Source organism: Hevea brasiliensis, chromosome 2 (assembly GCF_030052815.1).
Source record: "Hevea brasiliensis isolate MT/VB/25A 57/8 chromosome 2, ASM3005281v1, whole genome shotgun sequence".
Lineage (NCBI taxonomy): Eukaryota > Viridiplantae > Streptophyta > Magnoliopsida > Malpighiales > Euphorbiaceae > Hevea > Hevea brasiliensis.
Genome location: NC_079494.1, coordinates 23392385 through 23406163, shown reverse-complemented (window position 1 = coordinate 23406163; position 13779 = coordinate 23392385). Strand labels below are relative to the sequence as shown.

Below are 13779 nucleotides of genomic sequence, written 5' to 3'. Positions count from 1 at the left end.
AGTGGAATGACTATGTAATTATTGTTATTCTGCGAATAGAATTTAAAGGCTGTTTGATTTAATCGTTCGATACAATTGATAACTGATAGTAGATAGTGGTTATTGTTAACAGATAGCTAATAGCTAATGATAGCTGATTTATGTAAAGTATTTAGTAAAATATGTAGTTATTGCTGTTAATGTATAAAATGATCAATAAGAATATATACAAAAAATTTATTTTAATATTAAAATAAAGACATAATTATTAATTCATTATATTGTATTATATTATATTATTTATTTTATTATTAAATAAATATATATTTATTAATTTATTATATCGTATAATTTATTTTGTTATTAAAATAAATATACTATTATTATTTTATTATGTTTATATAATTTATTTTGTTAATAAATAAATAAAAATTAAATAAATTTTAAAAATGTAATTGTAAAATAATATATTAATTATATTTTTTCTTGAAACAATGCATAAATTATATTAAAAAAATTATAATATTACATTTTACACCTAAAAAATTTGTATTTTCATAATAAACAAATATTTTGTGTTTTATTTCATTAATAAAAATAGAAAATTTAAAACCTGACATTATAAATGATGATGTTATAAAAAGAAAAAAGCTGTGCAACTATTAAAGATGTAAGAATTAGTTGAATTAGGATTAAGATTAAAGGTATTTTTATCAAATAATAAAAAAATTATACAACAGTTCATGAGCAGCTCCTATTACGAGGTTGATGGAAAATACAGCTGATAGAGTATCAGTTACCTCTTTAATGAGTTTATTAAACATATTAGTTCAACTGCTTGAATGTCTGACAGCTATCAATTGCATCCAATAACTAAACCAAACACCCCCTAAATATATTTGTTTTATTTTAAATAGAATTTAAATATATTTGTTTTATTCTATGTGGTATACACTTCTTGAAGTTTATAACTACTTCCGTAGATAATCCAATGGCTCACTCCTTAACAAGATATTCACTGTAATATGAAATGTGTTCAATGAGAGAGAGTTATGTTAGATATAACTATTAAAACTATCAAAACTAGGGAAATCAATAGTTCAAACAGACAAATATGTTCCTCTGACTGACTCGGGTGGCTGTTGTCTTATAGCAAAAGTATGGGTGTATACAGAGCGGTTGAAGAAAGTTCAAGCATTATATCCATTTTAAAAAGATTGACGTTCAGATAATCTCTTTTTGTAGTTATCTTATATTAGCAAAATTTCTAAAAATGTTTCATAGTTTCTGCAGTTTTTTTTTCTATAAACAAAATGGGTAATTTTTATAACTCATCCTTAAATTTTATTTCGTTTTTCACTTTTGTCCATTAATTTCAATTTATTACTAAAAATTCCTGAACTTTAATTTAGGTTTACAAAAAATCCTATAACCTACAATAGCGGGTTTCTAGATTAAAAAAATCCTTCTAAGCTATAATATGGCGTTTACCAATGTAATTTCAATACTTTTCAGTGGAGTAGGCCTCCTATTTTTTAGGAAATAGATCATTGTGATGGAATTAGTATTTCTATGATAGATTTAAATGATTGTTAAAACGACTAATTTTAGTGTAAGAGGAAATGAGGTAAAAATATAATTTCATTGTTTTTTTTTTTTAACTTGAAAATCTGTTATAACATGTTAAAAGGATTTTTGTGAAATAAAATTAAAATTTAAGAATTTTTTAGTGATAAATCAAAGTTAATGAATAAAAGTGAAATATGAGACAAAGTTCAAAGATAGATTATGAAAATTACCTTAAAGCATATATATGAAGTTTGAGAAATTCAAGAGAACAAGTATGCCGACTAGACATAAAGGCGAATTAGAATTCAGCTGAACGGATGGTGTAAATGAGTATAATATATTTCACTGTATTTATTTAAAAATTATTTTGACATGTAAAATAGTAAAAGAAATTTTATTTGAGTTGTTATTAGTCTTAAGGTTGATTGAATCTGAAAGAAGAGTTTATAAAGAACTATTTTGAGATAATTATTCTAGACCTATCTTCATTATGCCTTATTCATTTAAATAAGATCCTGATAGAATTTAAAAAAAAAAAATTTAATTTATTCATTCCGTTGCATTCATCATATGTAATCCCAACAATTTATTAATAAACCACAATCTACGATGAATGCTTAAAATCTTTCTATCTCATGCCTAATTCAAGGACTCGGCTTAAATTGTGTAGATTAATTATATAATAAATTGAAGTTATTTTCTCAAATTTCTCGTTATTTTCCTTTAAAAAGTTAAAAAATAACATATGTCCAAAATTTATTTAAAAAAATTATTGTGAAATTAAATTTTTTACTGAAATTGAAACCAGAGCATGAAAATTCAACTTTAAAGAGTTGTTAAAAGGAGATGATATGTTTGCAGTGGTAAACTTATCCGAAAAGAATATGTAATACTTTAATTCATGTTTGTCAATAACGAATTATAACTTTATGAAATTCAAGGGGTCAAACAATTAATGTTTTACCTTTTGCTAATGTTTTACATGGCCTACTTACTAGATGCTAATTACATCAAACAATAGTCAAGATTTAAATAGTGTTGAAGAAAAAAAAATACCCAACATACAAATTCAAATACATGGGCTCTAACTCATATTCATACAACTTTAAAATCTCCACTATATTTGTTTCATTAGTCTACCATTACATGAATGACATAGATTAGTTCATAGTTTAGATGGGTACTTTGAATGCAGAAATCAAATGCTCCATAAATTGTGTTGAGAGTTATCAAATGGAAAGACTATCGCCAAAGTCAATAATGCAACTTGTTGCATTTTTTTCTCAGTGATTTTACTTCTACTCTTTGCTAACAAAAAGACACTCACATCATACACACATTTTTTGAATATGTATAGCCATTAGAATATTTGGCTTCGCACACACTCACGCATATATATGCTTGTCCATGGTGAACTATTATGTCCTTCCATATATACATATCCATGGAGAACCACTGTGTCCTTCCATATATTCATGTCCATGGAGAACCATTATGTCCTTCCATATATATTATTATTGTCCTTTTGTTTCTTCGACCAAAGTCAAAGTGTACAAGGAATTGGGTTAACCCTTATGGGTGTACCAATTCCCTTCATCTCCCACTAGCACATGATGGATCAACTCCAACTTTAATTTCTGTAATTTCATACTTCACAAATAGACCGTGTGACCAGTGCATACTTCGAGAGCTCACTTGTTATATACCTATTAGGTTAATATAATATCTCGATTAATAGAGGTTAGAGTAGATACAGTATACAGCAACCTAGATCATTTATCACATCAAATCTCTTTCGATCTCATTCATATATCCTGAATTCATAATTATGTCTTTATCACAAATATAAATATAATTTATTGGGGTCATAAGGATACTAGGTAAAAATTACTTATAATCTCTACAGTCTCACATGGTATCAAGTAGAGATCACACTTTGCACATGTGGTATGAATCACAAGTTATTGTATTTACTCATTTCCCACGAAGTGTATGTCTTATTAAATACCATACAGATGATAGTTCAGAACCCATATAGATGATAGTTCAGACACCTCAATGTCTAACTTTGAGTTCACTTGTCTACTCTCACATTAGAACTCACATATGATGTTCAAGACAAATAATGTGACTCAAATCACATTTGGTCAATGCAATTACTTAGCTTACAATGACCTTAGTTCTTTATCTCTTTGCCGAGGTGATATTTCACGTTATAAAATTTGAGCTCCTTATTATTTTCACATAATAATAATAATAATAATAATAATAATAATAATAATAATAATAATAATAATAAGCTTATAATTATCTCACCTCCATCCACCACTATAGTTATGAAGTCGATTGCCTATAAGAAAAGATCAATCTTTTTATCTATCCAACATATTTCTCAAGTTTTAGTATATGTTCCAAACATATATACTCACATATGTATATGAACCAACAAAATAACTTAGGCACATAAACATGTTTGGAAAAATTACAAGTAAATTAAGAACATCTATGCAAACATAAAGCTTTAACATGCCTATTGTAAACATTTTTTATAGTAGGTTAACTTATCATACATACCTATGTACTTTATGTTTATCTTTCTTCTTGTAACCATGTCTCTAAAAAAATTATGTATAGTATCAATATGCTTTTAGACACCTTAGTATTCTCTTAATTGCTTTCCAATGTTGATGTCCTGGATTGGATATTGATGTCTATAAATAAGCCCAACAACATAGAAGATATAATCCATCCCTTTTGTTAAATCAACCAATTCCCATACTTGGTTTGATTTCATATGATCCATCCCTTCTTTCATTTCCTTGATCCATTTATCTTTGGTTGGGCACATGAGGGATGTACTTATAATCACCTCTTTCTTTATCTTATGGAGTAACTATAAATACTTCCCCTTCAATCTCAAAATGACGATGTGGAACAATATTGTTAGTTGACTTATTAACATTGATAAATTGACTTATTAATGTTTATGTTACTCTCACTGAAACCAACAATATATGATGGATTCACTACATGTATTTCAATGGCAACTGAAACTTGTTTTATGGTTAGTTGAAATACTCCCACTAGGAAAAGAATCCATTTAGATTTGTAAAGCAGAAGTGGTCTAGCCTACAATTTTATATAAAGAGAGATCTTAACCTATCTCACCCTGTTGAGGAAAATCATTTTCTAAGAATATGACATATTGTGATTTAAATTCAATTACCGCATCACTATCTTGTTCACCAATAAATACATGTCCTTTTGATTGTTTTGAGTATCTTATAAACATACATTTTCTTCCCCTTAGATCTAATTTCCCATATTTATAAGAAGGATTACGAACAAAAACAACATGCCCCTAAGGTTTCAAAGAATACTTTAGTCGGGTTTTCTATTAGTCCATACACATATGGAGCTATAGTAACTAATTTGAATGGAACTCAATTAAGGACAAATGCGATATATCACCCCAATAGGTGATAGACAAATTAAGAGTTTCTTACTCGTCTAGGATATATTAGATTTTCATATTGATATATAGATATAAATTAATATGAGACAATATACAATGAAGTCTAAATTCATATATGTAAATATCCTATACAATAATTAATTATGCTGATACTTAATTCACATTAGATTTTGAATCGAAAGTTCAGTAAGTTTCTAATTATTATCTAAAATTCTAATGTACACTAAAGTTAACGTAATTAATTATGTAAAGAATTATAATCTTAAATTACTCAAATTAAAGATTAAACAATAATATATTCTAATACTGAAATAATCAATAACACACACATACATCTTGTCTGCATCATTATTTACATATAAATAACTTTGCAAAAATATCTACAAAAATATATATATTTGTAATACCACAAGTGAAATAAAACAACTAAAATTTCATATCCATATCATATATATGTTCTCATCAAATAAAGAATTAAATTCAATCTCTAATCTAATTAGAGATATAAAATTCTAAAACAAATTTAGAAGTTAAAATTAATTAATTTTCAATAAAGTCAATTAAAAATAATTTTAATTAAATTCATCAAAATATTAATTTTAGTTTTCCCCTATAATTTTAGAAAACTCTTTTGCTAAAAATTAAATGAATTAAACACTTTTAATTCTATTTTCTAATAATATTAAGAATACTGATTCCAAAACATTTTGAGAATTACCACAATTAATTTTGATGAAATCAATTAAAACTGATCTTAATTGAATTCATAAAATTAGTTTCCTAGATGCCATTAATTTTAGAAAACAAATTTGCTAAAATAATATTGAATTAAATAATTTAATTCAGTCTCAATTTATTTGCCTTCAATTAATTTTAGAAACTAATTTCTAAAATTAATATAGAATTTTAAAAAATTAATTTTAATGCCGAATAATTACATGCCACCATGTATTAATTTCAGAAAACAATTTTTTTAAAATTAATTTAAAATAAACAATTTCACTAATACCCCTTTTTTACTAGAATTAAAATTACAAATTTAAATTGAATTAACAATTTAATCTGATTTCTAATTTAAGTGGTATTAAAATCATAATTTTATTTGAATTACAATTAAATCTGTAATTTTATTCAGTCAAAAAGCACAAGTCAAATGGCATTTTAGTGAATTTCATAGAAAATCCAAGGCAAAACAAAAACGATGGCATAATAATAAATATTGCAAAAATTAAGACCAGGGGCATCATAATGGCAGTTTAATAATATCTTCGAAAACTAAGGGCAGCCATGAGATGGCATTCTTCCTCCTCCTCATGGTTCACGATGAACCAGTAGCCCTTCACCCTTAGGAACGTAAACCAACAGCCCTTGGAGAGCCAAGCACCGAGCATCTCCGACTACGGCGAGGCTAGCAACAGCACCGGCCGACGCCAGCAACCACGCTTGGCCAAGCCAATACACGGCTTGCCTCCTACGTGCAACGTTCCAGGTGGCTCTCCATACCGCCAATCAAGACTCCAGACCACTGGAGAATGATGTCCTCAGCCACGCAAACAGTCACAGGCGCACGCAAGAGGCACATACTGGCCAGTAGCACCAGCGGCTTAATCTTCATGGAGGCTGTGTTTCATGAAAAACGATTTCCAAATTCTAGATTTCTATAATATATATATATATATATATATATATATATATATGTATATTAAACCATTATATCCTTCTATATATACATATTCATGGAGAATCATTGAGTCCATATATATTATTATTGTCATTTTATTTCTCTGTCAAGTGCACAAAGAATTGGATTGACCCTCATGAGTGCACTAAATTCCTTCAAGTATTAATCTGATAATTATTTTTTGTAGTGGTATCAGTACCATATATGTACATCATTTAAGACATTATTCCTTAAAAGGGATTATTAAAAAAAAAAAAAAAAAGTAGTCTACAATTGATTCTATAGATAAGGGCAAGTCTGGACGAAATGTTAGCAACATCAGAGGATAAAACATTTGCGAACCACATATCCTTTACGACGCGTCTTTCCATTACTTTTGGCTTGCTTGGAGTTACCATGGCTCCTCTCTTCACTCCTCTCTTTCCTCTTCTTTGCTTCTCTGTGTTTATACAATAACCATATCATTTATCAGCTTCTTTTTTAAACAAAGGCGCCTAGCTTTATTGTAATTCCCATTTTCACCAAGATAGAGCAGACATGTAAAGAAAATTTTGTTGTAATGATTTTCGTGTGATTATATTTATTTAAAAGCTTTTTTTATTTAATTTGACTAAAGATAAAAAAAGCTCCTGAGGGTGTTTTTTTTATGGGCATTTTATAGTACGCGAAGGCTTTAGGCCTTCGTTTGATTTTATAAGATAATTTCTTCAGTTAATAAATAGCAAAGATCACAAAATTTTTTAGCACATTTGTTTTCGCAAACCCAAATTTCTTTCATTTATGCCTGAAAAAGACTCCTAATAAAGCAGATTCTGGACAACTATGTTCTCTCGAAATATTATAGCATACTCTGGAACATATGAAAATAGTGCTCCACTCTCTTAGATGCTTCCTTCTAAGAATATATAACATGTAACTACATCCTAAGTGATGATTATTGCAGATCTCATTATGATTAATGGTTAGGATTCATGGTTGGTTCAACATTAAAAAAAAAATGACCCCAACGAAGAAGAGAGTTTTCCAAAAGGATTGGATTCTAAAGGGTAAAGGCAAGTAAGAACCAAATAAAGTTCCTCTTCCAAAGCTCCCACTTGGACAAGAAATCAAGAGAGAATCCGCCACAACTTGTAGGCAATTCATGCTTTCTATCCAATATATAATAAAGATCAAGAAATCATACTCAATGACTTTTCTTATATTATGGTGTATACGCCTGTATAGGCAAGAGTTCTATGATAAAATTCAGATGGGAAAAATTAAATAAATAAATGATACGACAGCAATTCAGCGATTAGCCTTTTTTCTTCCTCACCATTTCTTCCAATCAAACTGAATATATTGATTTTCCACTCATAGGTTAACTCCTAGTCCTGGTTCTAAGAGTGTCATTAAGATGAAATATGGATTTCTTCCTAGGCATCAGCCAGCTAACAACCACGCAATGTCTTATGACAACATCCATGGATCTAAGAAAAAGACTATCATTCGGTCTAGCCCAAGTATCAGAACATTCAGTTCATCAAGTCTCAAATACTAATAATATTAAAATTAAAATCAATAAAAATAACAAAAAAAAAAACTATTTAAAAAAAATTTAAGAGTGGCCAAAAACCTATGCAGGCTGCGTATGCTCTATCTTCTCAAAAACTGAAGCTAGCTACGAATTATATTTATATATAATTAGAAATGAGAGGGAAAAAAATTAATAAATGGTTGCCAGAGTAAATACACATGCACTGCATCTTCTGTTGGCCCAGGGGAAGAGGGTTGTCTAGTTGCAGATGCAAATAAGCATGAGCAGCTAGATTGACAACCCAAGTATTGATCCTATTTCCAATGCCGTGGCAACCATTTCAAGTAATTAAGATATAAAGAATTCATGCTCAACAATGGAGCACATAATAAATTCATGCTACCATTAGAAAGATGAATATATAAAACTAAAAGTGACTAAAATTTAGAATATCAACAAAATTAGTCATTCACAAGCAAAAACATCTGATCATCCCGATTGTTCTAGGTTCATAATACCAAGGTAGATATAAAATAAAAACAATAGAATAGAGAAACTAACAAGCCAAGCTACTGACAGGAAACAGAGCAAACAAGTAGATAGTAATGAAATGTGCCACAAAATGATGCAAACAAGAAACAGACAACCCAACCAAAGCTAATAACACGAAATGAAGATCTCCTAAAGGGAAATAGAATTTTTCTTATCAAACTTATCTGCCCTGTTTCCTTTTTTTCCTCCTTTTTGAGCTTTTTAATTTTAGTTTTAATTGATTTGTCCTTACTTGGCCATCATGACTTTGACAAACTCTTCATAGTTGATTTGGCCATCACCATCCACATCTGCCTCACGAATCATCTCATCAACCTCCTCATCTGTCAGCTTCTCGCCAAGATTTGTCATGACATGGCGAAGCTCAGCAGCAGAAATGAAACCGTTCTGATCCTTATCAAAAACCCGAAAAGCTTCCTTGAGCTCCTCCTCAGAATCAGTGTCCTTCATCTTGCGGGCCATCAGATTAAGGAACTCTGGGAAATCAATAGTGCCATTCCCATCAGCATCAACCTCATTTATCATGTCCTGGAGCTCTGCTTCAGTTGGGTTCTGGCCTAGTGAACGCATTACAGTCCCAAGTTCCTTAGTAGTAATGCAGCCTGCAATAAAATCAAAAACCATTGCAATAGACACACAGCCAGCAATACAAGTAACCAAGCATATCTAGTGAAACTATTGGAAATGTCCTGCCAACATTCCATGGACTAAGAAATATCACCAGTAACTTTGTGTTTATAATAAAACCTCCACAATAACTAGTTTGTAATGCTCCAATATTCAATGAGATGGCAATAAGGTGAATATTTGAACTTAGAAACTGGGAACATGACCATGGATATCAGTGTCAAAACTTTAAACTCAAAAAAGAAGAAGTTGTAAGTTAAACAGGAAACAAAGACATTTAACAGCAACAAAGCCAAGAAAACAAGTATATACGCACAACACAATCATTTATTATTACAAAATCACCATTAAAATGCAATAATTCAATGGAACCAATGCAAACATTCATTCTATATAAGCTGTCAAGAAAACTTAAGTACAGCAAAGATATGACTATATGCTATACAATTGCATATATAATTTAACTAAAATGAAAAATAAACATTTACACTTGTATGAAAGTGACTCCTATTATTCCCTCAAAATTATCCCCGCAATCCCATCAATCTCTTAAAACACAGAGAGCTAGTTGAATAGGCATCTATTTCCAAATCCATCATTTTTCCACATAACATAAATAAAATGATCTACTCCAGACAAATCTCTCAATAAATGAAATCAACACAATCAGAATACACAAAAGGGTGTGGGAGATTATAGGATAACAATGAATCCTCATGGAAATCCACACAAATGGCATCATAAACCTCATACCATAATCAAGAAATCACATATTGAACACAAACAATAATGATGGCGTAGCTCAATTAGGGCTATAAATTTTTAGGAACTCAGGCTCCGATAAGATTTTCATTGTGCTCAAGCTCAGGTTCAGCTCATTTTAAATTTTATTAGACTCAAGCTCTCACAAGTAGCTCATCTATCAAACCTGCAAGATCAGTTCACATTTTGCTCATTTATCAAACCTGCAAGCTCGACTCATATTTAGCTTATTTATCAAGCCCGAGCTTGACTCATTATTAAGTTTAATGATCCAAATTCCTTAAAGAAACTTATACTTAATTTTATTAATTATTATCTTAATTTTGCATTACTTTTGTTAAATTTTACCTAAAATTCGAAGCAATGATAGGCCAAATAAAAAATAAAAAATAAAAAAAACTAAATTGATAATTATAATAACCTTTAATTAAATTATATTGCCATAAATAAATCATTAATAAATACGAAATTATATAAAAAAAGGTTTTTCACTAGCCTCTAAATGAGCTATTATATGATCCAGATATCAAGCTTAAAAATGAACTATTAGTGAGCCGATTTACGAGTTCACCAAAGACCCAGATCGCAATTATACTCAAATCGAATATTAACGAGTTTAAAATCGACTAATTTATTAAAAGAGTTTCAAAATCATGCTCAAAGTCAGCTTTTTTTTTAAATTAATAACTGTGCAGAAACAAGCTTTTATCGAGCTCATTGTCCTAAACAAAATCAAAGTAGCAGGGCATAGACCAAAAAATCAAATCTAAGAAAACAGATCACAAAGCAAGAACAGATGTGATAAAATAAAGAGAGATTTGAGGAAAAATACCATCGCCATCTTTATCAAAGAGGCTGAAGGCTTCCTTGAACTCAGAGATCTGGTCGTCGGTGAGCTGATCGGCCATATTTTAAGGTATGTGTTGTGAGAGAGAAAAGAGGAAGAAAATATCAAAGTAGGAGGAAGAGAAAATGATAACAATAGACGCTCCCTGTGATTGGCGCCTTCCTTGACTCCAATATGCATGATAAATAGCCAGGGCGTACGTGGGCCTAAAAAATGTAGCGGGCCCATTAATCGTCTCCAGTGTTAAGCACTGAGAATCTGATTCTCTCTCATTCGCACGCGAACTTTTTCCATGGGTCTTAACGTTTAAGAAACCACTCAAATAATAAATTAAATAAAGCTTTTTTTATAAGAGAATAAGTATCCCCACGAAAATCACTAAGTAAACAGAAAAACAGACCACCAGAAGAACATGAGAACACTAAAGAGCAAACGAGGCTAATCAATCTGCACAGATACAGCTTCACGTTACACATGAATGATCCTAACTTTATAAAAAGAATTTTTTTATTCAAAAGCTTGTTCTTTTTTTTGGGGAATTTAATTTTCTTACTCTTGAATGACAACGACACAGTATTTAAATTTAAGGTATATTTATTATTCTGTTAATCATCACTAAAGCCATTAAAAATACTATTTTTTTTTAATATGTAGTGCATGTTTTTTATATTTTTATATATTATTTTTTACATAATATAATATTATTATAATATATTAATTATTATTATTATTATGATAATATGATAATTTTTTGTTTTTCATGATATTTATATTATATGTGTATTTATTATTTTTAGATTAAGTCAATGAAAATGAAAATAAAAAATTATAAAGTGAAATTTATTATGAAAAAATTATTATTATAAAATAATTTTATAATTGCCAGTGTTTTATAAATGGGATCATAATTGAGGAATCAAGTTAATCCATATTTAATATGGATCAAAAGTTTCCAGCAATATAGAATGTCTTATTTACCCTTAATAGTTTTGGAGGCAAAGTTTCTCTCCATCTTACACTCTTCTCTCCTTCAACAATTTATCTTCAACTACATTCTCTTTATTTTAGCAAACAATAATAAATTATGTTTTCATTTTCAAGATTAAAAAAAAAAAAAAAAACTTATTCTCTACACTTATTTTCTCTACACACATTGAAGAAAACACATCTTTACAAACCCTGTTCTTTTCTTCTACACATTTTCTCCATCTTCCACAAATGGAAGAATCAATCAGCAGTAGCAACAATAGCGGATTTGTTGATCAATTTGGCCAAAGCAACAGGAGTAGACATAAGGATGAAACTGGCTAGATGAACAACAGGAGTCTTGAAGATCAAATGGACCTAAGCAATAGTAGTGTAGTTAGACATGTTCTTGTTGATATTTTTGGATGGAGCCAAAGCCAAATTTGTAAATGAAGGTGCAAATGGAGATGAGTTAAGTTATGGTCAATATGAAAATGGAGATTAAATTGAGATAATGGAAGAATATCCCGAAGAAAATGAAGCAGCAAAGGAATCTCAAGTAAGTGAAGTTAGCAATGGCAATGGCAATTAGATTTATGTAATTCATGATAAGAATCGACAAACTGAGCTAGTAAACCATGATAGAGCTCCAGGTGTTGGCATGTATTATGCTAGTATTGACATTCTATTTGATGTATACATTTCTTATACTAAGGAGAGAGGCTTTAGTATGGCTATGAAGTCTACTTCGAAAGGCAATAGCAATGTGCATAAATACCAAACAATCAGTTGTAATAGGGGAAGAAAATCTTATGCAAAATCTACATTGAAGAGAATAAAAATTTAAAGAAGTAATGGTTTTTGGCAAGTGACAAAATTGCAAACCTAACATAACCATGAGTAGGACCCTACTATGTTCAGGTTCATACAGGTGCACAGAAGTTTACCTTTAGCCATAAAAAGAAGGCTTGAAGCACATGAAATTGCTAGAATAAGCCCAAGCAAAAGTGTTACTCTTCTAGAAGTGCAAGCCGGGGGTCCTGAGAAGTTAAGTTGTCTCCCAAGGGATTGTCTCATTTTCTTGACAGAACAATAAGGTTGAAGCTTAGCAATGGAGATGTTGATTACATAAATAGGATGTTTTTAAGAATGCAATGATAGAATGCAAATTTTTTTCACATGATTGATACAGATGAGGATTAGAGGCTTACTAATGTGTTTTGGGTACATTCTTAGAGCATTACTACTTATGAAGAGTTTTGAGATGTTGTAGGCATTAATACAATATACCTTGTCAATCATTATAGAATGTCATTTGCAAGCATTGTTGGGGTTAATCATCACGGCCAATCAATTCTACTAGGTAGTGTACTTATTTTTCATGAGAATGCTAAGACTTTTAAATGGGTTTTTAGTATGTGGCTTGTAGCTATGGGTGGTCGTGCTCCGAATGTAACCATGACAGATCAATGTGAGAGCATAAAAGCATAATAAGGGAAGTTATGCCCAATATAACTCACAAGTTTTGTATGTGGCACATACTCTATAAGGTTCCTGAGAAGCTGAGGGGAGTTCAAAAGTATGACAAGGCAAGGGAGGAGTTTATTGCACTTGTATATGACAGCCTAAGTTCTGCAATGTTTGAGAGAAATTGGCATGAATTCCTCATGAAGTACAATTTGGAAGATAATGAATGGTTGTTGAAGCTGTATAATAAAAGACAATTTTGGGTTCTAGTTTATGTCAACCACATCTTTTAGGCTGGAATGCTATCAACTCATAGAAGCGAGGGTATGCATGCTTAC

The 13779-nt window shown here is 30.0% G+C and overlaps 1 protein-coding gene across 1 annotated transcript; it reads right to left on the bottom strand.

Annotated features, from left to right (window-relative positions):
• Window positions 1-8642: 8642 nt before the first annotated feature.
• On the bottom strand, window positions 8643-11358 carry LOC110659167 (calmodulin-7). The gene is made up of 2 exons (XM_021817032.2): window positions 10994-11358; window positions 8643-9374 (listed from the first exon to the last, which is right to left on the bottom strand). Exons 1-2 carry the CDS (start codon window positions 11067-11069, stop codon window positions 9001-9003), a joined length of 450 nt encoding a protein of 149 aa, XP_021672724.2. The 5' UTR covers window positions 11070-11358; the 3' UTR covers window positions 8643-9000.
• Window positions 11359-13779: the final 2421 nt, after the last annotated feature.

What these genes read in the sequence shown, in the direction of transcription:
- LOC110659167 (XM_021817032.2), bottom strand. Translation starts at nt 11,069, where the DNA reads ATGGCCGATCAGCTCACCGACGACCAGATCTCTGAGTTCAAGGAAGCC. An exon ending in CTTTGATAAAGATGGCGATG is followed by an intron (nt 9,375 to 10,993) that starts GTATTTTTCCTC and finishes ATTTTATTGCAG; the next exon opens with GCTGCATTACTACTAAGGAA.